The sequence below is a fragment of the Periophthalmus magnuspinnatus genome, chromosome 22, assembly GCF_009829125.3.
Source record: "Periophthalmus magnuspinnatus isolate fPerMag1 chromosome 22, fPerMag1.2.pri, whole genome shotgun sequence".
Taxonomy (NCBI): domain Eukaryota; kingdom Metazoa; phylum Chordata; class Actinopteri; order Gobiiformes; family Gobiidae; genus Periophthalmus; species Periophthalmus magnuspinnatus.
This window is the reverse complement of record NC_047147.1, coordinates 11,846,990-11,870,022: the sequence shown is the minus strand read 5'-3', so window position 1 is coordinate 11,870,022 and position 23,033 is coordinate 11,846,990. Positions and strand designations below refer to the sequence as shown.

General features: G+C 39.1%; 1 protein-coding gene across 1 annotated transcript in view; it reads right to left on the bottom strand.

The window, feature by feature from the left end:
- lrfn5a (leucine rich repeat and fibronectin type III domain containing 5a) overlaps nt 1-23,033 on the bottom strand; it is a 112,252-nt gene that overhangs the window by 4,709 nt on the left and 84,510 nt on the right. The window contains exons 3-8 of the mRNA XM_033988845.2: nt 14,688-14,911; nt 12,540-12,668; nt 12,288-12,468; nt 11,730-11,885; nt 11,399-11,658; nt 9,725-10,189 (exon numbers count right to left, since the gene is read on the bottom strand). Of these exons, the coding sequence (XP_033844736.1) occupies nt 9,725-10,189; nt 11,399-11,658; nt 11,730-11,885; nt 12,288-12,468; nt 12,540-12,668; nt 14,688-14,884 (1,388 nt within the window). The 5' untranslated portion in view covers nt 14,885-14,911. The remainder of the gene's footprint in view (nt 1-9,724; nt 10,190-11,398; nt 11,659-11,729; nt 11,886-12,287; nt 12,469-12,539; nt 12,669-14,687; nt 14,912-23,033) is intronic.

Sequence of the window (23,033 nt, the reverse complement as noted above, 5' to 3'; positions counted from 1 at the left end):
GATGTTAGCGATGGTTATTTGTCACAAACACATGCACGGTACAATATGTAGTGAAATTCTCATGTGCTTTACACCAAACATAATGTGAGGAACAGGTACAATGGAAGTATGTACATGTACAACCTAGAGTGGGATTTTTCTAAAAATCAATAAAAAGCCCTTGCTGGTAGAGACATAGAAAAAAGGAACGCTATCTACCTCGAATGCTACTGAACTTACAACCACAATATTTTTCACATTTACCCTGCTCAAGTGCTCAGATTTTCGTTTACAGAAGCTGGAGCTAAAGAAATACAGGAGAAAACCCACTCAGACGCAGGTGGGAAATGGAAACTCTGTGTGGGGAAGACCACCCAGCTGTGAAGGTATGACGCTCTAACCATTTATACCATAATGCCTCTTAATAACCTCACAAAAACAAGACAAAAGTAGCTAAATTAGATACACAACGCCATAACAATAACATCTTCTGGGAGCACACAAAATCAAACACTTATATACCAGATGTGACAGAATCTTCCGCTAATGAACCCCCGATTGTACAGCTACAATTTACAACCCTTACGAGGCACATCCAGATATTGACAGTGTGGTGCGGTGTATTGAACTATGCTCCGCCACATGCTGAGTCCACGAAATATATTTTCATGCAATTCTGATGCATATGATTACTTCCTGCCTGTCGGAGCTGTCGGCATTGTGAAGCCATGCGAACGGAGTCATTCCTTGTGGTTAATTTCATGTGTGCGTGGCGGGATGGTGCTGCCACTGTTTGAAGGCCTACAGAGGGTAGATGATTGCCTTGGCAGAGACCATTACACTAATCTATCTGAGGGATAGTGCCAAGACCTCAGCCTTGTGTGTGTGATTCATATGAACAGACATCTCATTCGCTGTGTGCATTTGTGTGTGTGTGTTGTGTGTGGGGACCTTCAGTAACAGTAATCTAGCCTCATAGCCGTAGCTGTCTGATCCCGGCCACGGCAGATTGTATCAGTCAAAAAAGTATGCTGACAAAATTGGTGACAAGCAGAGCGTTTCCTCATTCATTTTTAATCGTGCTAAAATGTGTACTTACAAATAATTGGTTAATTTTGATTGAAGTCTCCGAATCAGAGGAAATGTACAGTGCAAGTTGGTTACCATGGCAATTGTCGTTGGTTTAAACAAAAGATCCAAAGACCTCAAGGTTTGATGCAAACTAAAAAAATAACGGCAAGGGAGCTCATCATGTTTTCCAATAAACCCTTCCTCAGTATTCATGACTTTCAGCTTCCAGTTCATAGCCGCTATTTTGTGGACTTTTCACCATTCAAAAGACTCTTCCTCTTAATTGTTATGGCAACCGTGCTAATTTATCATCACTCTAACTCATCATTTATCACTCAAATTATGGATAGGCTGGAAAGTCACAAATAGAATCTTGCTTTTCGCACTAGTCACAAGACAAATGCAAGTTTCATGAAGCCAGCAATGAACTACAACCTGACAGTTCTATCTGAGCCTCATTCACTTGAGTAAATATAACCCTACAAACTCTGAGGCCACACACATGTTATTCAGACAGAATAAAGTGTGGTAGTGACTCGGATTCAGAATGAAAGAGCTGGGTTACCAGGTCAAGCTGGACTGGTGTGATAAGGGTCCTAGCTCCAATACATCCTCTGTGTGACTTCTCAGCAACACAAGCTTATGTGTGGACCAGCCAGGCAGGCACCACTGTTTTAATTAGTGTCTTGGCCAGTTCACAGTTAGTTCAACCATTGCTTGGGTTAATCCTAATTTCAGCCAATGATCAAACCAAGAAAAAGTAAGCCCGGATGCTCACTCACATGGATACAAAAACACTTGAAAACTTGTTTACTTTGTTGTCAAGAAATGTGGGTCACAGATTTTGAAAAAGTAGGTTGTCCAATTATTTGTGAAAATTATATTCAGTGCTACTGGCTAGAGCCTTCTGTGCTACTGCTAAATGCCAGCTCCAAATGAAATGGCTCTAACACAGATTTTTTTTTCTACTAACAAAACCTCATGTGAAGTTGTGTGTTTTAAAGCAATATTTTCATAGTTTATTTCATCCAACCATCTACTTTCAAATCTCTATATTGTTCATTGTGACTTCCGCACAACTTCCACCAAACTTGAACACATGGGATGAACACAAACCCTTCTATTGTCTTTACTTTCATCTCAAGCATTATCTTTACACTTAAAGACAACTTGAACCTAGACACTTGGTCTTACCATTTACAAGTTTCTGGTTTGGAAGTCAAAAGTGAAGAGGATTAATGGAAGTTCAACTTGTGCCCCATTACCGCTGACCTCAGAGCTAATGTGGCTTACACAGCAGATGGCCCAGTGCCATGCTAATAGGCTAATAGTGCTCCTGCATGACTCTCCCAGGCAGTCAGAATGCATAGCATTGGTGAGCTTCTTATCTCTGTGTGTCAATGCAGAACACCCTGACGCCTCATCCCACCTGATCACCAGCACCAGACACTTCTAAGTCAGAGGGAGAACCACAATCTGCCAGGTGCACTACGCTAACACCTTTGCATCTCTGCTTAATCAATAAAGCTAGGCCTGAAGAGTAATTAATAGTTACACAGTCCCTTGATTTTCAACTAGTGTGATGTGGAACTGGACGTGTGCCTTGTGGTATTGCCAAGTTTGCCTTGGCAAAATGTCCAATTTGAGTTAAAGAATACACATGTGGGTTTAATTAAATATTGTGGCAGTTTTGTGGCTGAGTGGCTAGCACTCTCACCTCACAGCAGGTAGGTTCTGTTTGCATGTTATTACCCGTGTCTGACTGGGTTTCCTCCGGGCACTGCGGTTACCCCCCTCAAATCCAAAACATCCAAAATGATGTTCCAGCTAAGGTAGTCCTGACCAAGCCTATGTGAAGATCTGCAGATGGCTCAAATGTTTCTCTATAAGGAAAAGAAGGGATAATCTTAGCCTTAACCTTTATTTACCACGTTTGAGTGGTCAGGGTTCCTATGTCTGCGCCAAAAACTAAAGCAAAACTATGAAAAATTGGTAATTATGGCTAATTTAAAGAACCAAACAGTTGCAACAACCCAAAAAAGGTTGAAAACACTGACTCAGCCAATTAGCCAATTAGCTTGGCAGAAATGTTGCCGAGACACACGTGGGAAAGAACTCGTTCCTCAATTAAGCCTATAATTATAACTGAGTTCCCTATAAAACATGTCTCCTTAGAGTGCACCAGCATCAAGTAAAAACTATAATTATCTCATTGCTTTGATTCATCCTCTTCATCAGACCGCCTCTTTACCTCTGTTTGAAAACCTCCAGATTTCCATTTCACTGAGCACTAACGAAAACTGATTTGAGGGCTTTTTTTTTTTTCTCCCAGGATTCAAAGCAAAGGTGGTGTAAGGTTAATGTGTAAATATTATACCCATATTTGGAGTTCTGATGAAACAGTAGACGTCATTGGGACTCCACAGCTGTACAGAAAACAGGAAGCTCTCTAGCCCGGAATGGACTTGATTTGCTTACCTCAGCTCTGCTCTTTCTGCCGAGTCAACTTTAATAAACACTGCATGGGGCATGTGAGGCCTTTGTTTCTTCATATCTACTGAAGCACATCTTTAAGCAGTAATGTTGTGGTATACAGTGCCCTAAAGCCTTGAGAAATTTTGTTATAACATTTATTGAAGTTTTCTGATCCCAAAGCAACTGAACTCTGCAGTTGGGATGAAATAGGCACACAGTCTTTTTCAGGCATTATAGCTTACATGATATTGGTGGAAAGCATTGAAAACATGAGCTCAGTTAGGGCTTAAGTACATCACAAATGAAAAAAAAAAAAAATGCAATGAGCAAAATCACAAACACTGCAATTCATTAAGTAACATCTGTGCAAACTACAATAAAACAACTAACCCTGTATTTATCCCGTAGCAAACATGTCCGCCGTGTTAATGCTCTTGCACATGTCTAAAATATGAACTTTGAACAGAATCTACATATATAATGCTTCTCAATTACATATTTTACTGAGTTATTTTCAACTATGAACTCAACTCATCTGCAACACTGAACTCGACTGTGTTCAATCCCGTGAGGTCCTTTAGCCTTTTGTACGGCTCTGTTCAGTTTTAGCTGCAGTGTTCATGTTTAAAAACCCCATAGAGCACTTAGACCCATAGCATGTTGCATTAGGTTTGTGTTTATGGTGCTGTAAAATGTGAATTGGAGCATTAGAGCTGCATAAGTGCTGATGTTTTCACTCTTTACACCAGACTGAGACGTTAGACTTGGGCACTGGAGACCATGGGATGGATAAACCCTTATAATTGGACATGATTCAGAAAAACGAAGAACTGGAAACTGCGGATTAACGAGAAAACACTAGATATGCATATGTAGCTTTTTGAGGAGATTTGCACATTTTAGGGAATAGTAATGACTTCTGCCACTGCTCTACAAATACGGATACAATTTGGATATTATCATTAACAAAAGGATACAATTACTATCACTAATATTCAGTGATGGAACCTAATGAAGTACATGTAGTAAAGTATAAATTTTAGGTATATGTACTTTACTTAAATACATTTAAAGTGGATACTTTTTACTCTTACTTCACTACGTTTGAGTGATGATATCTGTACTCCACTACATTTTAACTGGACTGAAAAGTAAAAGTATTTGTTATTATTGTCTGACCTGCTGAAAAGCCTGAGGGGTTTATTTTTAACATCTTTGTAGTTCGAGCAATCAAAATACATTAATTAATAAAAAAAAAAATCAAACTGCTAGAACTGAACAAATGATTCAGTTGCTTCTGTTGAAAAAAAAAATCAGAGCAAATCTTTTACAAAATCAATACATTTGAAGCTTTATTAAATCTCAAAATCTGAGTGAAATACTTTTACTTTTTACTTGATTATTTTTGGCTCTGGAATCTGCACTTCTACTTAAGTAACAAAATTGAGTACTTCTTCCATCACTGCTAATATTGCAAGTACTACAACTTCTGCCAAAGCTATTCTGATACCAGTCCATTACCTTCAGCTACTTTGCTAACTCCCATCCCATCAAGCAAAACACCTTTACAATGACATCGTTACAAGCTTTAGGAAATAACACTTAGGTGAAATTATTCCACTGGCACATTATCATCAAAATGCAATCCATTCTTCTGCATAATAAATAAATAAATAATCGTCAGATAATTTGAACACCTATCGCTTTCTTTAATTAAAACATGGGCCCAACCGTCCAAACCATTCATTAAAAGCAGCGTTAACTCCCAAAAGTGTGAACTAACTGCCTGGTGTTTACTGGCTCTGAGGGGGTTTTATTGTCAAAGGGTCAATTCTTGATTGTCACTGCTGAATGGAGCTATAAAAGCAGTGAGGTGTAAAGGCCCGGAGTGTTTTGGTTGGTCCTGTGTCAGCAGAGGTCAAATGTAAAAGGTCATCATATTATTGCCTGCACCTGGGTCCTGCCTCAGTCTGACCCAAGTGGGACAGGGGGAGTGCTGAGGTGCAGATAATCCCGGGGTCGATGGCTCAATCATGCAATAAAATTCACATCTGATTTACTCTTTTGGCAAAAGGTCAACACACACTGTGGTGAAACTGATGCATTTATATTCACATTACATAACTCTTTTTATGGCTGAAATTGTCAAAATATATAATCACAAATTTGTTGTTTCCAAATTAAAGTTTAAAAGCACATACATATACACTCTTTCCAATGTAAGTTAACACAATCCTTTCATTCCTTCGTTTTCCAAGGATTCAGTAGACGGAGATAAGAGTGCATGTAAGTCAGCTTTGTGGTTTGTAATTCTATCTTCCTGACATCAGCCTATTCGATGGCCTTGCTGTGCTACATTATGAGCACTGTATAATATATACCACAAACACCTGATCAAATGTACCTAAGTTCCAAATCTTTGGCTGTTAGTAAGTGATTGTTTTATATTTGTGCCGTGACCCATGATGCTTTACCATTTATAGCATGTAAGCACCATGTTTCAGAAGAACTTCTACCTTTATCTTACTTGCACACAAACATTTCCTCACAGTAGAAATCTAGTGTGTGCACCAAACTTAATTTAAGTTTGTAATGTTTTAATAATACAGTTTTGCAAAAACATTCACCTCCTTTATTTACCAAGAATTACTTAATTTGCCACTTAGCATTTCAAACTATTTGCACAGACTTTTGGATAAAAAATAAATCACTAACAATTTCCGCTGCTTTGTTTCGAGTAGACATTTCTTTTTTTCTTTCTTTCTCTTTCTCTCTGTACAATCCTCTTGCTGAGCTTGTGACTGGGCTGTATTGAAAGTCAATACTTAAGTAGTAGCCCTGGTGTTATAACAGCAGCATGTATCAGTCTGCATGTCTCAAGTGTCCCGCTACTGGACATTAAATCCATGTTAGTCAGAGAGCTGCTCTGTCCATGACTTTGACCTTCCAACCAGAAGAATTGGTGCATAGGCCTTTTCTACAGCGATCAATATAGAATCAACCATTACAGTGATTACATTTCACATATGCAATGTATTACATGTCCAGGAAGTTAAGCAAACCAGTGGCAGTGGGCTGTAGAGACATTAAACTGTCTCTCATTTATTGTAGTGTTTATGCACAGAGCATGCAGACTGCCGGTATGTGCCCCCATTTCCACTTCCAGACAGGAACATTAAGATAAAAGTGCACTGCAGCACTGTCAATCAATAGGCCTCTTATACGGAAATCTGGATCTAGGGCTGCACAACATGAGAATAAAAAAGAAAAAAAAAAGCACACTCACGCACACACACACACAAAAATGTAATATTTGGTAGCATTTCACATAATTTAACCGTCTTTGCCACTTTTGGGCCATTGCAATAAAGATACAAATGTCTACCAATACAAAAATCTGGATTGAGAATTTTGAGTTAAAGGGCCCATATTACACTATTTTCTGATCTATGTTACATTGTTGTTTCCTCGTCACAAATATACCTAGAGTTGTGTTTTGTTTCATTTACACATGTTTACCACAAAAACCCTGCAAATTTAGGCTGACTTGTTCTCTCTAGCAGAAAACGCCCTGTTCCACCTTGTGATGTCATGTGGTAATACAGGAAGTACTCCACTGTATTTGTAAACTCCCTTCACTTAAATCACTGTGACGATTTCAGCCCTGGAATTTCCACTAAACAAAAGGTAAAAGGAGCTGTTAACTTAAAAATCTACCACTACATGACATCACACAGATGGAACAGCAGATTTTGAGTGAGTGAGTGAGTCTAATAATAATAAAGGATTACTCAAACATGTGTGAATGAAACAAAACACACCTCCTAGTATGTTTTTGATGTTTTTGAAGATTACGAGAGTCGGTTTTGTGTATTCAGACCTTTAATTAAAGGTGCATTATGTTACTTTTCTACGGGGTGTAACCTGCTTTTCTCCATGGAGCTAGATCAGTTATTGTCATACTATGGAATTTTCAGCGCTAGGACCTTATTTTTATTTATTTATTTATTTTTGACAGTGGAAGACCCAAACATATACATTTCACACATGCTGATATTGTAGCAACAAACTTTAATCCAATACACTGTACAGCCCTCTAACCTTACAAGTCCTCCTCCTTCAGTTTTTACTCATTTTTCTTTGTCTTTTGTCTCCTTTCTCCCTCTCCGCTTTCTCTTGTGTTTAGGTAATGAAAAAACAGGATCAATGGGAAGCAGCTTTGTGCCAGGCGAGGTGTTGAATGGAAATCAATTGTGTATCTAAAGGCAGGAGGCCGGTAAAATAACACCGAACAACACGCTGCCGACTCACAGCAACATTTGGGAGCAGTGGTAACAAAGAGGAAGCAAGGGAAAAGAAAGGAGGTGTGAAATGGGATGATTTTGGGTGCTGGGTGGACGTCCAATCACCGGGCCGTACAGAGCACCCATAGGAGCTTGTTTGTCACGCTGTCCTGCCAATGCTTTGAAGATGCGAATTGAGAGCTGGGTGAAAATGTTGAAACTACATATCAAACAAGTTATACAACACAGAATGGTCTCTTAGCATTTCTCAAAACTATAAACGTACTGCATCATACGTTTAGTTGTAACAGTGGATTTAAAGACACATTATGCGACTTTTCTGGTGGGAGATGCAACTCTAGGGAGATGATATTGCTTTGTTGAGACTATTCCACAACGTCAATACACTTGTCTGTCGTATATTCAATTGTAGGTATTTTTACTGCTCTAAAATATATTTTATTGAACAAAAAAACATCTGTAAGTCCACCTGTAACTTGGACTCATGACATCACCAGAAAAGTTACATTGTGCATCTTTAAACTGCTAATTGGGTAAAACAAATTGAAATGATAAAATGCTAATAATGAGCGTTACTACTAGTATTACTCTTACTATTACTAACCTACTACCTTTACTACTTCTGCTTATTCACAAAGTACAATCAGTCTTATCTTCTTACTCACTACTTCTATTTTGAACTATTATCGTCACTTGTTAAACCAACATGGTATAAAAACGTAAGTATCTTTTTTTTTAAGTGTAGGCCACTCACTGAATTTTCTTGTAGATAGAAATCTCTAAATCCCATTGGTGCTGTGAGCTAATGATGACTTCTACTCTATAAGGCTTATCTGATAATTGATGTACCAAGATTAGAAATAATATGCTATGCAGATAACATCAGGGAAAAAACGTCTTTATCCATATCCATCTGTATCCCTTCTGTCTTGGAACCATTCACACTACAACGAAGATTAGCAAGATACACGCAATCAGACCCAAACAGCCAAGTTTCATAAGATTCACCTTCTGTCCACGATGAGCTATACTGATGAACGAGGATTAGCGGTGATATTAAAAGCAGATAATAGCATTGGGCTACGTGGGCTATGGTATGTTTGCTAATTCGATCTCCCCCATCTCTGAGGTAAATATTTAGCTCAAATACTCATTCCCTGGGCGTTGGCTTTAGTCTGTGTAATCCAACACAAACAAGCATAAGTGAAGAAACGAGCTCTCCAATGCAAGCGAATATAGTCGGTATGCTAAGATAGACTACCTTCTTCAGCCTTTTTAAACTTGAAGGTCAGGCTGAATTGGGATGCCGATGTGAACATTTTTTACAATGCGTTAAGGACAACCATTGATTTTGCAGTAAACAGCCCATTTGCTTTATAGTTTTAATTCAGCTCACTTTAGTCGCCTGTTCAGTTTTTACTTGGGCCAATCACACTCGCTAACAGGATCATTAGCGTTTGCGTCTAATCAAATGTAATCCAATCTTAAGCAGGCCAGACTGATGTTATCTGCAGGAGACATATTGTTTAGTTTTCCGTTGTGTCAGAGTTTGAGGAGAGTTCTTCAATTATTTCTTTAATAAGACAATAGCTACTGATCTATTGCATTTACTGTTGTTAGTACCATATAACTCTAGTCTAATCTCCTGCAAAAAACCTAAATGATTTTCAAAATAAGCCTACTACATGTCAATCAAGTAATCCATAGTCACAAATATCTAAAATAATCTGTATGCCTATCATCAGCAACATGGCTACTCTTCCACAACAATTAATATATAATGAGTGATATAAGAGCCACACATTAGGCCTACATTAAATGCCAAAACTACGTCAAAACAACTGCTAAAAAACATGTGCTTTTGTTGCCAGCACGTGATGTTTTGAGAGACTTACCTATACACTAGAGAATCGTCCTGGCTCCCATTGTACTGTATCTGGAACATGCGTATTCCGGGGATATTCCTTTGAAAGTTGAACTTGATCAGTGCTGTTGAAGACGTGGCCTCTGCTGTCACCACTCTCTTATCTGCTCCCTTCACGTCTCCTGTCACATTACTGCCATTTGCCCCTCCTCGCGTGGACGTGGAGATGTCCGACGATCCCGGGTCTGGCTCCTGGATGTTGTTTGTGTTGTTGGAGATGTGAGGGAGTTTGATAATCAATAAATCCACAGTCTGGTGAGCCTCTCCAGCTGGGTTTGACGAGATACAAGTAAAAGAACCGGTGTCTTTGACCGTGCTGATAAGGATGTCCAAGGTCCCATTAGTGTAGACCAGAGTCCGAGATGAGTTGGAGACCAGTTTTCCCTCTGGAGAAATCCAGTGGATGGCTGGTTCTGGGTCACCTCGCGCCTTACACCTTTCAGGAAAGGGGAGCATTCAAGTGGAACATATTAGTAAGCAGACAGAATGAGGTCAAGCGTACAGTAAAAACAGAACAGCACTACACAGCAGTTTGGTGGAACCTTCCACTTTCCCCTTGGGACTCAAACAGAAAAAAATGTCTTGAACATTAGCTACCTTGTACATCGATTTAGCTTAGTGAGTTATGCCATGTATTACAGTGTACAAATAACACTTTGGATTAAAAATAGCTGGGTGGCATTATGATAAATGAGGCCGATGTAGAAATGAAAGTACATGATATGAAATAACTTACAATAAATGTGTACAATCAATGCTTGTCTCTGCAAATAAAAGCAAATGAAGGCTACTGAATACTTATGGCACAATTACAATGAGCAATGACTGTCCCTGAGTAAATGTCAGGGTTATGCTGAAAAGAGCTCTGGAAAATTGGATGTGACAGTTTGTAAACATTTGAAAAGCAATCAGGCTGTGACATAGAAATGTTTACTTATGAGGCCATCATTCACTGCCCACCCCATGAACGCCTGACTTTGGGAAGGTTATATGACTCTTCTCAGTTGAAAAGGTATATTACAGCCCACACTTGTGGTCATCAATACAATGAAAAATCTAATCCAAGGACTCTAAAATGTGAATAAAAGACAATGTAATGGTTTGATGTATTGAAATAAATAAACTTCTAAACTTGTGTTGTAAATGGAAATCAGTGAGAAAAAGTTATATTGTGTCCTTTCCCATAACTTTCCCATATCTTTTTAAGTTATTAAGGGCAGATATTAGGAGGACTGACCCTGCTGATCTCCTCTTATATGACATATATATGAAGACCACCGTCAGGTGCAATAACAGCAACGCAATAATAATCGTGCCCCGCTTACTCTACCCCTACCAGCTCTTTCTCATTCCCAGACATATCTATATTTGAAAACATAACATCTATCATGATTGGGAGCGTGTGGCCAATATATATGCAAATGAAGCCATCACCACGCCTCAGTTTCATTGTTGTTTTGATTTAGTTTGGTCCCCTCTTAAAATTTTACGCTGATGTCCCTGTTAAGCGCTCCATTGAACAGTTGGGCAATTTCAGCAGCTTGTAAACATTACAGCTACTTTATAGCTTGTGATAGCTTAACTGATAACAAAATAAAGAGCAATATAAAAAAATATATACAGCTTTTATTATTTTATTTTATACCTTAGTGCCACCCTTTGACCTTCCAGGACCCTCATCTCATGGGAATATCTTGTGATGAGTGGAGGTTCACACAAGAACTCCTCTTCAGGAATGGACCAGAAGTACCGTCCAGACAGGTGCTGTGGAGTGGCACATGTCTCCAGATCGTCTTCTCTGTTCAGTCGTCTTAACCACAGTAACTCACAGTTGCAGTGGAGAGGGTTACCACCAAAAGACAGTGCAAACGCGGAGGGAGTTAGCACACCTGAAGTGGCCAACACCTGGGGTAAGAAGAGTGGAACATTAGCAGAAGTTCAACGTGGATAGTTGTAAAAGCACAAGGGTAACTTACTTGTGCCCGTTGGAAAAGTGGATCTGGGGGCAGCTTTTGGAGTTTGTTGGAGGTGACGTCCAACCGATTGAGTTTTTGTAGCAGTGAAAATGTCCCTTCTGGAATAAAATCCAGCATGTTGTGGTCTAAACTCAACGTGTGGAGACTTATCATTCTCTGTTGGATGAGAGAAAAGAAATATCATAATTTTGATGCACTGATACTCACAAACGTGTTGATAAGATAAGTATAAATTGTGTGTCCTTGGTTCTTTTCTTTAGAAATATTCTGAGAAGCACATGAAACACTGTTCTTTTGTCCACAAATTGAATACAATACTCTGACAAACTCTCTTTCATAGATCCCAACAATAACTGACTTGTTTCTTTATCAATAGCATAATGTCCAATTTCTGTATAAGCCTTACCAGTCTAGAGTCTTAGATTGATGATGTAGGTCGCAATAGTTTTTTATTCACTAGCAGGCTAAAATGGCTGACCTTAGCTCATTGGGTCATCCATATTCATCGTTCAGAATTCAAAATTATTTGCATTATTTATAACCTTGAATAAACCAAACCTGAATAGCCTCCCATGGAATAGAGTCCAGGTTATTGTAACTCAGGTCCAGTTCTTCCAGTGCAAGCAGGTCATTGAACGCTCCCTGGTGAATGAGGACCAGTTGGTTGTTGTTGAGGATTAGATGATGTAGCTTGGACATCCCGCTAAATGTGTCGTTGCCTATCCTCGTCAACCGATTACTGCAAAAAAGATACATTATCAAAACCTGATATCTTACACTTTCATTGTCTTCTCTGTGGGAAGTTCATACCTGTTGAGGTGAAGGGCTCTGAGGTTCTCTAGATCAGCAAAGGCATAAGGTGTGATGTATGAGATGGTATTTCGAGATAGAGTTAGATCCACTAGACGTGTCATGTTTGCAAAGTCTTTCCTCTTCACGCTGCGGACACAAATACAAATTCATGAAAAACAAAATTCCTCAAACAGAATTCTAGCAGAGGTTTCAACGCAATATGCAAGTGAATCCTCAACAGAACTTTTATGTATGTCTTTTAATAGCCTTTTAATATCTTCCACACTTTTTGGTCCTATTGGTCATTTTGATTTTTGATTCCCTTAAATTTTGTCTCATTAAAAACAAATTAAACCTGAATTGTCCAATGACATTGACAAATGACTGAATCTTGATTAAAATTGTATTAATTGCACAGCCCTACATCAAAGTGCCCTAACAAGATGTTCTTTCCAATATTTTAATCAAATTCACATTAAATCCCATATGGTACTTATTCAACCAGAACAAATTGTTTAATTTTAGTGTCCTATGAACCATTACCAGCCTTGATGAGAGAACCCATGCCCATCTCTCAGTTGGCGCAGCTATCAAGACATTGCCCCAAGCAGCTCCATTGGCTAGTCATTGGTTTTGATCCTGCTTATAGGCCACATTCAAAAGATATAATATTTAGTTTTGATCTGTTAATTTCTATGGCAACAGAGCTAGTTTTTCATCACTCTTAAACCCAAGTATAGACAGACTAACAGGCAGCCTTGGATCAAACTTGAATGTGCTTTCTTTAAAAATCCGAATGGGTTTGATTTCATCGGAGTGCATGCGGTTAATGTGCCTCATAAAAGCATCCGGGGTAATGCCTCATCATCACCAGAGTTGCCCCCAGCTCTGTAACACCATCAGTGACTAGTGTTGTTTCAGCAGCTGTTCTGAACCCCATTAGGATAAAGCTTTCCAGAGAACTGAGTCTATGAAACTAATATAGACACATTTGAAAGATGAGTGCCAAAAGCATAGCAGACTGCAATACATTTTCAATTAGCAAGCTAGGATTAACTTGGGTGACAGTGGCTCATGTAGTAGTTGTCACCATGTAGCTGAAAGGTTGGTGGTTGGGCCCCAGCTGTGATCAGTGCACTTTGCTTGAGTTTGAATGTGGTGTGTGAATGGTGATGATTGGAGAGGATATTGGCACAGTTCTTGGGCAGATGTGATTACAAAAGTAGTTAACCAAAGATTATTACTGTAACTAACTTCAAATGTTGCAAATGTAATGAGTAGTAAAGCCAGTCTTTGTGTTTTTAGTCTGTCGAAAAGAAAACTCCTATCCACAAGTGTCTAACGGGGCCACAATGAATCACCCTTTCAAGCAGAGTGGCTGTCCTATTGACTGTCCCCAAGTCTAACCTGGGGGACTGAATGCAGATCTGAAACTTGTCCAAGTGCCAAGTATCTGCTTTTTGCCTGTGTTGACAGGATTTAGGAACTCAATTTACTGATAGTCCAATACAGAATGTGTAGCCTGCCACAAGGGCCAGTCAAATTTATAGCCCCCACGCTTCAGTCCAGTGATTAAAGATCAAAACATCATTCTGAGCAAATATTGGCCTGCTCAGCCACTGTTCACCATATTTTACACCTATTGATGGCAACCCCACTGAAATATGAACCACTGTATTGGTGGCAGCAGTAGAGAAATCATTTTTATTTGTGTAATTAGCTTAGATGAATCATTGTGAAAACTGCATTAGATCTCAAATTGTATGACATTCAATAGAGTATGAATACTTCATTATAGCAAATAGTTGGCCTTGTATCAGTATTATGGTAGCATATTGTACTGCATTGAATTTCAAAATACAGTATTTGCATTTCATTCTACACTTTGAAGGGCTTCCAGGCTATATTTGAAAACTTATTTTGATGAGGTCATTATAGTTGATGCTGATCACATAGATGGACACAGTGGGAGAGATTAGCCTGGTAATAATGTCCAAACTAATTCACAGGTGCTACATAATTTTCCATGGAAATTCTTAATTTACAGTTTTAATATAATGTCAAACAGTAGTGGCAGCGCTGAAGGTCGTTCTTGACCATCAATGAAAAACTTTTTTTTTTTCTTTTTTACATTAGCATACTTTCATTAATTATCGAGAGCATTACCTTGTGATGAAGTTGTCGGCCAGCCTCAGCTCCACCGTGTGCCTGTCGATGTTGGGCGGTACAAAGAGCAGGCCTTTTTTGGCGCACAGGGTTGCCAGGTTGGGTGACAGGATCTGACAGACGCAGCGTTTGGGGCAAATCTGTGCCCGTACTGCCATGGCAACCGCCAACATTACACACAGCAACAACCTCTCCATGGTTACCACCCCACTTGGATGCAACACCTGGAACAGAAAGAGAAAGTGTAGCTGTAAATATCTTAAGTTACTGGTCTGATTTGTAAATTCCCAATTCATTTTACAAAACCATTAAAAGGACTGCACCTATTTTTTCATGTAATAAAGTCAAATCTGTATTGCCCCAGTACATATATATATATTGTAAAGCTGCTTTTAGGATCAAAATGAATGAGGTCACTGTGTGCTGTCTGCAATTTCTAATAAAGCACTGTTATCCTCTGTGAATCAGGAGGTAGCACTGTTGACATTCTAGTTGTTAGCACTGGTAAGACAAAACTTCACTTAGTCCTCTGAAGGTCATGAAATCCTCATTTAATGTCATTGCAGTGAGTAATTATGATGTAAGGGATGCCTTAGCAAAGTGAAGAATAACTGTGGACAACTGAAAACTATTTTTCACTTTTAAGACAGTAAAAACCAGATATAGCACCTTTAATCCATACTATTAGTAGTATGTTAAATTGTAATCCTAGGTACATTTTCTAGTAGTATGTGTTTCTATTTGCATCTACTGGGCTATTATGTGTGGTAATCAAATCAGCAGAGCCAAAACTCATCTCAACTAATCAGGAAATGTTTTTGAGACAAAGTTATATCAGATTAAATTAGAATACCCTAACTAGACACAGGTAAATCACTAATCAAAGTTGAAGTGATGTTTGCAATGATTTTCTGTGCTCGCATTGGCACCATGGATCAGGGCATCATTAGCAGGCAGCAGAGTTTGTGGTTAATTATGAAAGCTTTCGACAGAGAGGAGGAGAAGGGCACTGCGGAGAGGGGAGAAATGCTCATTAATGACAACCTTGATTTGTGTTTGAAGGACATGGGAGAACCAGGATTAAAAGATGATGCGCACCAATAGACACACGGAGGCCGGGATGTAAAGGTGTAACAACTTCTCATGAATCTCAACAAGAAAGGCAGCACATCGGACGGTATTATATATTGTGAAACCAGCTATAATAAGCGATACAATTATGGTGATAGCGAGATGGGAAAGACAGTGCAAGATGGTGAGATCTGCATTGCATTATAACATGGGGCATTGGGTTACAAAAAAAACAGGATACAAACATCAAGGACAAGAGTTCCTATCTTAAAATGAAAAAAAAAAAAATGAAAAAAACTGCATAATTTTCTGGAGGTGGCATGTCACCTGCATAATTCCATGTAAATAGAAAGTTTTAACATTTAAACATTCCCCATTATGCTACACTAGAATATTAACCAGCGTAAGACTGTTGCTTCAGGTTCAGGTTCCTAGAAAAAAAATGGTAAACTCAGGCAAAGGTAGAGCATGCACACTACTCACAGAAAAGCCCCATATCTGTTGGTCATAAAGTCAGAATTTCCAAGCTCTGGTGGTTTGGACAAATATAAAGGAGGGATTTTGAATAGGTGTGATGCTAAAAGGAAGATCAAAGAAAAGATTTTTGTATGTGGTCGAGACCACATGAAGTCGTGTGCTGTGAAATGACAGGCTGGAGATGATTCAAAGTGACAAATGGGCACAGTGAAAAGGAAGAGAAAAAGAGGGCCAGTTATTTAAATTGCTCATAATATGGGCCTAACAAAAGAGGATGGGGAACATGCGCTTTTGGACTCATCTCGTGATTGCACAATTGACCCTGAGTCCCTCTCCAGCTGTCTGCTCCGGTCACATTACGCTGTCAGAATGATGGCAGGATTTTTCTTTTTTTTTGTATATTTTTCTTCCATTTACAAGTGTCGCCACAATGCACTCAAGCCCTCGGCATAGTCAAACTCAAATCTACTCAATTCTGGTTGGCCATATGTGAATTTGGCATTGAACTCAACATAGCAAAGACAATATCCCGGTTTTGATTGTCATTGTTGTTGAGCAGGATTTAATGTCAAGCTGTTCATTGATTTGATTCACATTCTGCAGAAACAGTTATTGACAAAAACTACACAACTGAATTATATGCATTTCTACAAAAACACATAACATATAGTTTAGGGCAGAGGTGGCAAACTACGGCCCGGGGGCCACATACGGCTGATTGGGCTTTTTAATCCGGCCCGCTGAACGTGACCAAATTATGGCGCACTTCAGCTACATCAACCTGGCATTACTGTCTTATTCTCTTACCAGCCCTTCTGCAAAAATGAGCTTATCAAAGAAAAGAAAAGTGGATAGTGAGCGCTGAGCATTTAATATGGAGTGGACAACAAAATATTTTTTCACTGAAGTCCAATCAAAGTACCAAAGTTTTTTGCTGGCATTCAAATGAAAAAAAGCTAGTAAGCCTCTGAAGGAGAGTTTTTAAAATAATACATTTGGAAAACAATTTGAACAATGAGCCTTGTATAATCATGCTTTGCTACATGTTACAGGCCAAATCTCTAATGTAATTAATATATATATATAAATATATAAATAAATATATAAATATATATATATATATAAATATATAAATATAAATATATAAATATATATATATATATATATATATATATATATATATATATATATATATATATATATATATATATATATATATATATATATATATATATATATATATATATATATATATATATATATATATATATATATATATATATATATATATATATATATATATATATATATATATATATATCCTGGCCTGACCCCTCGCTCAAATTTTAGAACCCATCGTGGCCCGTGTCTCTAAAAGTTTGCCCACCCCTGGTCAAGGGTGTGCACTACATAAGGGGCAAATATATAATTTTTAAAGGCCTTGTACTGTTCTCCGTTTTCTCCCTCATATTTGAGGCCCAGTACAGATATATTGTATAAGCAGTTCTTACAGTTTTACTATCCAATAATCAGGAAGTGCACATTAGTATGCTAGCTGTTGTTAGCTTTACCATTAAGGTAAAATTCCACTCTAGCCTCTAAAACTTGTGAAAAGTGCTTATAAACTCATCGCAGGGAATAGTTAAGATGCTCGGAATGCATAAGTGAGGAATAACTTTGGATCCCTTCAGTTTAAAATGGTGGAACTAGGTCTGTTTTCTGCATGTTTTAAGACAGTAAAAATCAGGTACATAACATATAAATGAAACTACTAGCTTGGACCCTGTCTGATAAGCATATATATATAGCTCACCTTATGCTATCATCTTGCTGGCCCGCTCCCTCATCACCTCCATCTCTATATGAGCGCTCCTCTCTCGCTCTACTCAGGCCTTTCTATCAGCTGTAATTACTGGTCTGAAATGAGGCGGCGTGTCGGAGGCCATACTACGCCTGCTCCTCTCTCTCCCCCGTCTGTCTGTTTGAGCGTCGGGCGAGCGAGTGGAGCGAGATGACTCATGTGGCGCTGAGGGAGAGAGAGTGAAAGGGGGGAGAGGCCTGCGACCCCCGCCACACCAAAGCACATATCAGCTCATTAATTACAGCAAGAAGAGAGTGGAATGAGAGCGCGTGAGGGTGCGAGACGGTGGAATAGAAGGCATTATCCGAGAGGGGAGTGGGGAGAGCCATCAGGCAGCTAATTAAAATGAGTGCTGAGGTGTGAAAGCAAGAGAAGGCTGCAGTTTCTTTTGGTGTAGCGAGGATTTGGGACTCCTAAATGTAACACATGCACACTATGGAGAAAAAAAAGCCTGTGTGGAGACGGTAACTACTAGACAGATCATATTCCTGTGCGTGTTATTTAATGAAACATGCAACACTTTTTAAAATTTTGATCCTTAATTAGAAAAGCAAAACTTCTACATAAGTTGCCAAAACAAGTAAAAGGAGGATGAGGAAGTACCCAAAAAGAACAGACCATATACAGAAAGGCCATGCTGGATATGGTTGACCTCCTGGCATATCGACGTAAGCATTAACCACTCTGCCGCCACATGTCAGCCATCACACACAGGCTCAAAACATAACATGGTGCTAAGCTTATTTCACACAAACTCCCTCTTAAGCACACGCACACACAGACCCCCTATAGCCCGCAGTAATGGAGGGGACCATGGGATCAAGAAAGAAATGGTGAATTATCCAAAGGGATTATGGGTATGAGACAAATCAGGCGGTGTTGGTGCTACTGTAAATACGATAGGCTTTCACACATGTTGGAGCTCCCCAGGGTCACTGCCATCTGTGGGCGTCATCCGCACTTCCTGATGGCTTTCTGGTGAGACATGGATTGTCCACACGCTCCATAAAGTGAAAAGAGTGGTGTGTGCAAAGCTCCGCGGGTGAGTGGAGAAACGACTTGGCAGTTAAGAGAGATGCCCTGGCACTGAGCACATATACAGTGGTTAAAGGCGTGCCAAAACACACAGTGATTGAAGACTTTTGTAGCTCTTTGTCAGCATTTTCGCACTTTGAGGGTGTAATTAAGAAATGATACAAGGCTCTGTTTTTTGACTATTTCTATTCTAGGTTATTAGTATTTGTCATCTGCAGTGTGCAACATGGTTATTGTGGCTTTTCCTTTGCTGTAAAATATGTCTCTCAAAATAAGGCTGTTCATATGCATCCAATTATTTTTATAGCTTAGGTTTTATCTCTGAATGGTAATATTTGTCCAGAGGAAAAATAGTTGATCAGTTGTTAGTTTTTTGTTTTTCTCTGAATAAAATAAAACATTTAACAAAAGCATCTTTTTTTTTTTTTTTTTACTTTCCAACATGTTGAAAAGTGAAGACATACATTTCCGTTAATTGGAAAATGTATTAGATTCTGGTTCAGCCACCTGCAATTTTCCATAGTATGGCATTAAACTTACCACAAGACCAAGTTCTATGTCAGATCTGTAAAGAGGCGATGCTGTTTACCCTAAAAGCGCATGTTTATCAAGAAGAGTTTTAGCAATTAAAACACCTAATCTAAATAAATGGAAGATAGATAAGTTTAATGCCAGACTGTTGGGACATTCCAGGCAAAGCACACTCTTATAATAGAAAGCTGCGTGCGTTATTACTTCTACTGTAAGCACCATGCCTTGTTGTCTGCTGCCCCGGCCTATGACATCGTGTGTACTGTGTTTGGGAAGCACTTTGTCAGTCTAAGCCTCTTCCAGCTGTGTGCAGGGCTCTTTACTTAGACCTGCCCCCTCCTTCACTGTGGCCCGCTGCTGTTCAAATACATTAGTCATGTTGGAGTCAGGAAAACACTTGAAACGCTGAAGTGGTGAACAGAATCAAAAGTAGTGTCCCGCTGAGGATAGCCACATTGGTAACTGTATCAACAAATCAACATGCCCAACACAATACCAAGTACAGATGGGGAATTTTAACTGGTAAACTGGGATCTTGATGGAGACACACATATCTTAAAGCACATTGAAGCATTTGCTGAGATAGCTGGATGTCCACATTGGTAAATCTACCTACAAATAAAATGAGCACTTAGGGTGCATTTATATTTGTTTTACACCTGGTTTGAGGCCAGTTTAGTCCTGATGGTAGACCTGGTTTGGTCCTGTTGTAGTCCTGGACAGAACAACAGTATTAATTTGTAAACCCTGGACCTGTGTTGCTGGATCTGACCACTCTTCCAATGATCTTTATGTCAGGAGCGAGATTCGAACCGCCAACCTTCGGATTAAACAATGGGCACTTTACTACTTTACAATTGAGCTAGTATCACCTATATCACAACAGCAAACACAATACTGGGTACAGCTAAGAAGTTTTAACTGACAAATTCCGATCATGGCTGAAACATGGTTGTCACAAATTTCTTAAAGCATTTTGAGACGCTAGCCGTGATAGTTGGGTGCACAAAGTGGGGCCTAGCACATTTCCATTCATTTGTCAGATTCCCGCTGGCTGCAGCACAATGGAGTCATCTGCAGATTATCCAAAACACATCTCACTCATTCCATTTGACACGCTGCATTTGTGCCAGTCGATTTTAGTCTGCTCAAAATCTGCATCTATGAAATTACGCCAATGTAAAGGGTCTATTTCATCCTAAATAATCAAAGAATCATTGTATAAATCCAGCCGTGATTACGCTGCACACTAATGAGAAGTCGATATCGCACCAACAGCAGTCAGTGGGCGTCTTTGAAACAGGTCAAATTAGCTGGGGAATGGAGTTACAAAATGAGCACTGATACTGACACAATGTTGGGTTAGAAGTGGGAAATATTCTTGTTTTGGAGATATACTTGATATGCTAATTTGGCATATTGTCTATAATTAACAGTTAAAACGAATTGATCTTTCTGTCATTTTGTGCTTCATTTTACAGCCCATTGACGTTTTGCGCTAGAACTGAACCCCAACCAAGGCATAACATAGTACCACATATCTGATGCATGGCTAAAATCGGAATACCGTTATCGATGTAATGCAAAAAAAAATCAGTATTGCTGTACTACAACTACTAGCAATGTTGAAACCCCTTAATGTGTGCCATTATTGACCTCTAGTGACTGGGAGTGGCATATTTGTCCCACTGAACTTGTAACATTCATGGATACAGTGCTTCAACTTAATCTCCGAACGGTAAAAATCCTTGTACAAAGCTTTAATAAAACATATCACTTACCACTTACTTTTAAAAAACGCTTACGTGTGCATCTTTGCTATTTATATTTTAATGCACACCAATAAAACACCAAATGCCCTGAGCGTTTAACCACCCTGCTGCCTTCCATCTCCCACTCTCTCCCTCTCTCTCTCCTTTGTTTCCTGCACTGTCCACTGGAGTAAACCTTCTGCTTAGGCTAATGGCTTTACCCACTCAAACAACAGGGGTCAGCAGCTGCCTAAACACATCACAATTAGCATTTATTCAATTAGCTCACTTTGGGAGTACACTACAAATGCTGAGCCATGCCGTGCTCCTCGATACACCAACACAATTCTAGCTAGCACTCTCCTATATCCAAATCTGACAAAAAAAACACAAAATAAACACAATCCCACCCACGCCTTCCCCTGCTTTGCATGCAAGACGCAGGCCCAACACAATCTGCATAACATCAACGAGATAAACAGCAGCAAGACTCATAGCGCCACACACCGAACAAAACCGCCATCCTACTAATTCCAATCAATCCACTTTGTACTTATTGACTTGCAAATCATATTTATGTTATTATGAATGTTTTTATTGTGTCTGCGCTGACAAAACCTTCTTTAACCCCGGCAAACACCCTCCTGACAATCATGAGATCCCGAATTAGATTCAATGGGTGAAATCAAACCAATCACAACCAGATACGGGCACGTTAGCTAGATGATTTATTGAAGTACATGGCTTGCCAGGAATATGAGAAGATGAGCTCCCAAGGTCAGTTTGATAACACACAAGTAGAGAGGAATGGCTAAACGCTAGCTAATACAAATGTATGGACGGCAGTATACATGAGAGATACTATGTCAGGGGAACATATAGGGCCACGCCATATTGATTTTTAGGTCCTGTTATAAACACACTTCATGACTGGAAGGCAAGAAGAAAATCGAGCAAGAACAAGATGGTGTAATAGGAGACATAACCATCCAGCCTCTAAGTGCCTGATTCATAGCGGTGCAGTTTAATATCTGGTCCACAATGCTTTCTACGATTTTTCAGAATGTAGCCAGGGACCATCGATCACCACTTATCAGATGATATTGTGTTCACAAGACAATCCCTATGCCATAACATTCATATTGGCGTACCCCAGAGTGCATGTGAGTGCATGTGAGTGCATGTAAGTGCATACATCAGTGACACTAAGGGGCCTTAGATTTAAATAGCCACGCTGTTTTACGATCACTGCCTGGGACATTAGCATACATCTTCCAATGCAAAGATACATTATGGGATATAGAAATGGAAACTAGAACTTAAAAAGAGAGAAGAGTATTTAAAGAAAGATAATAAAAACAGATATTTCCCAAAAACATCTATTTGGAGCAGATGTTTCATTAAAATGTCAAACTCTTATTTTATAATTACTTCTTAATCAAATCCACAGATTTTTCCCACTGATTCAAAAGTATTTTTAAGAAGGAAACAGTTTCATTAATTTCAAGTTAAAAGAGTTACCCTTTTTAAAAATATATATTATTATTTGCAAATGAACTCTAAGGCATGATAAGAAATGATTATTTTGGGCTCCTGTTCACTAGCTCGGGTTACGCCCCT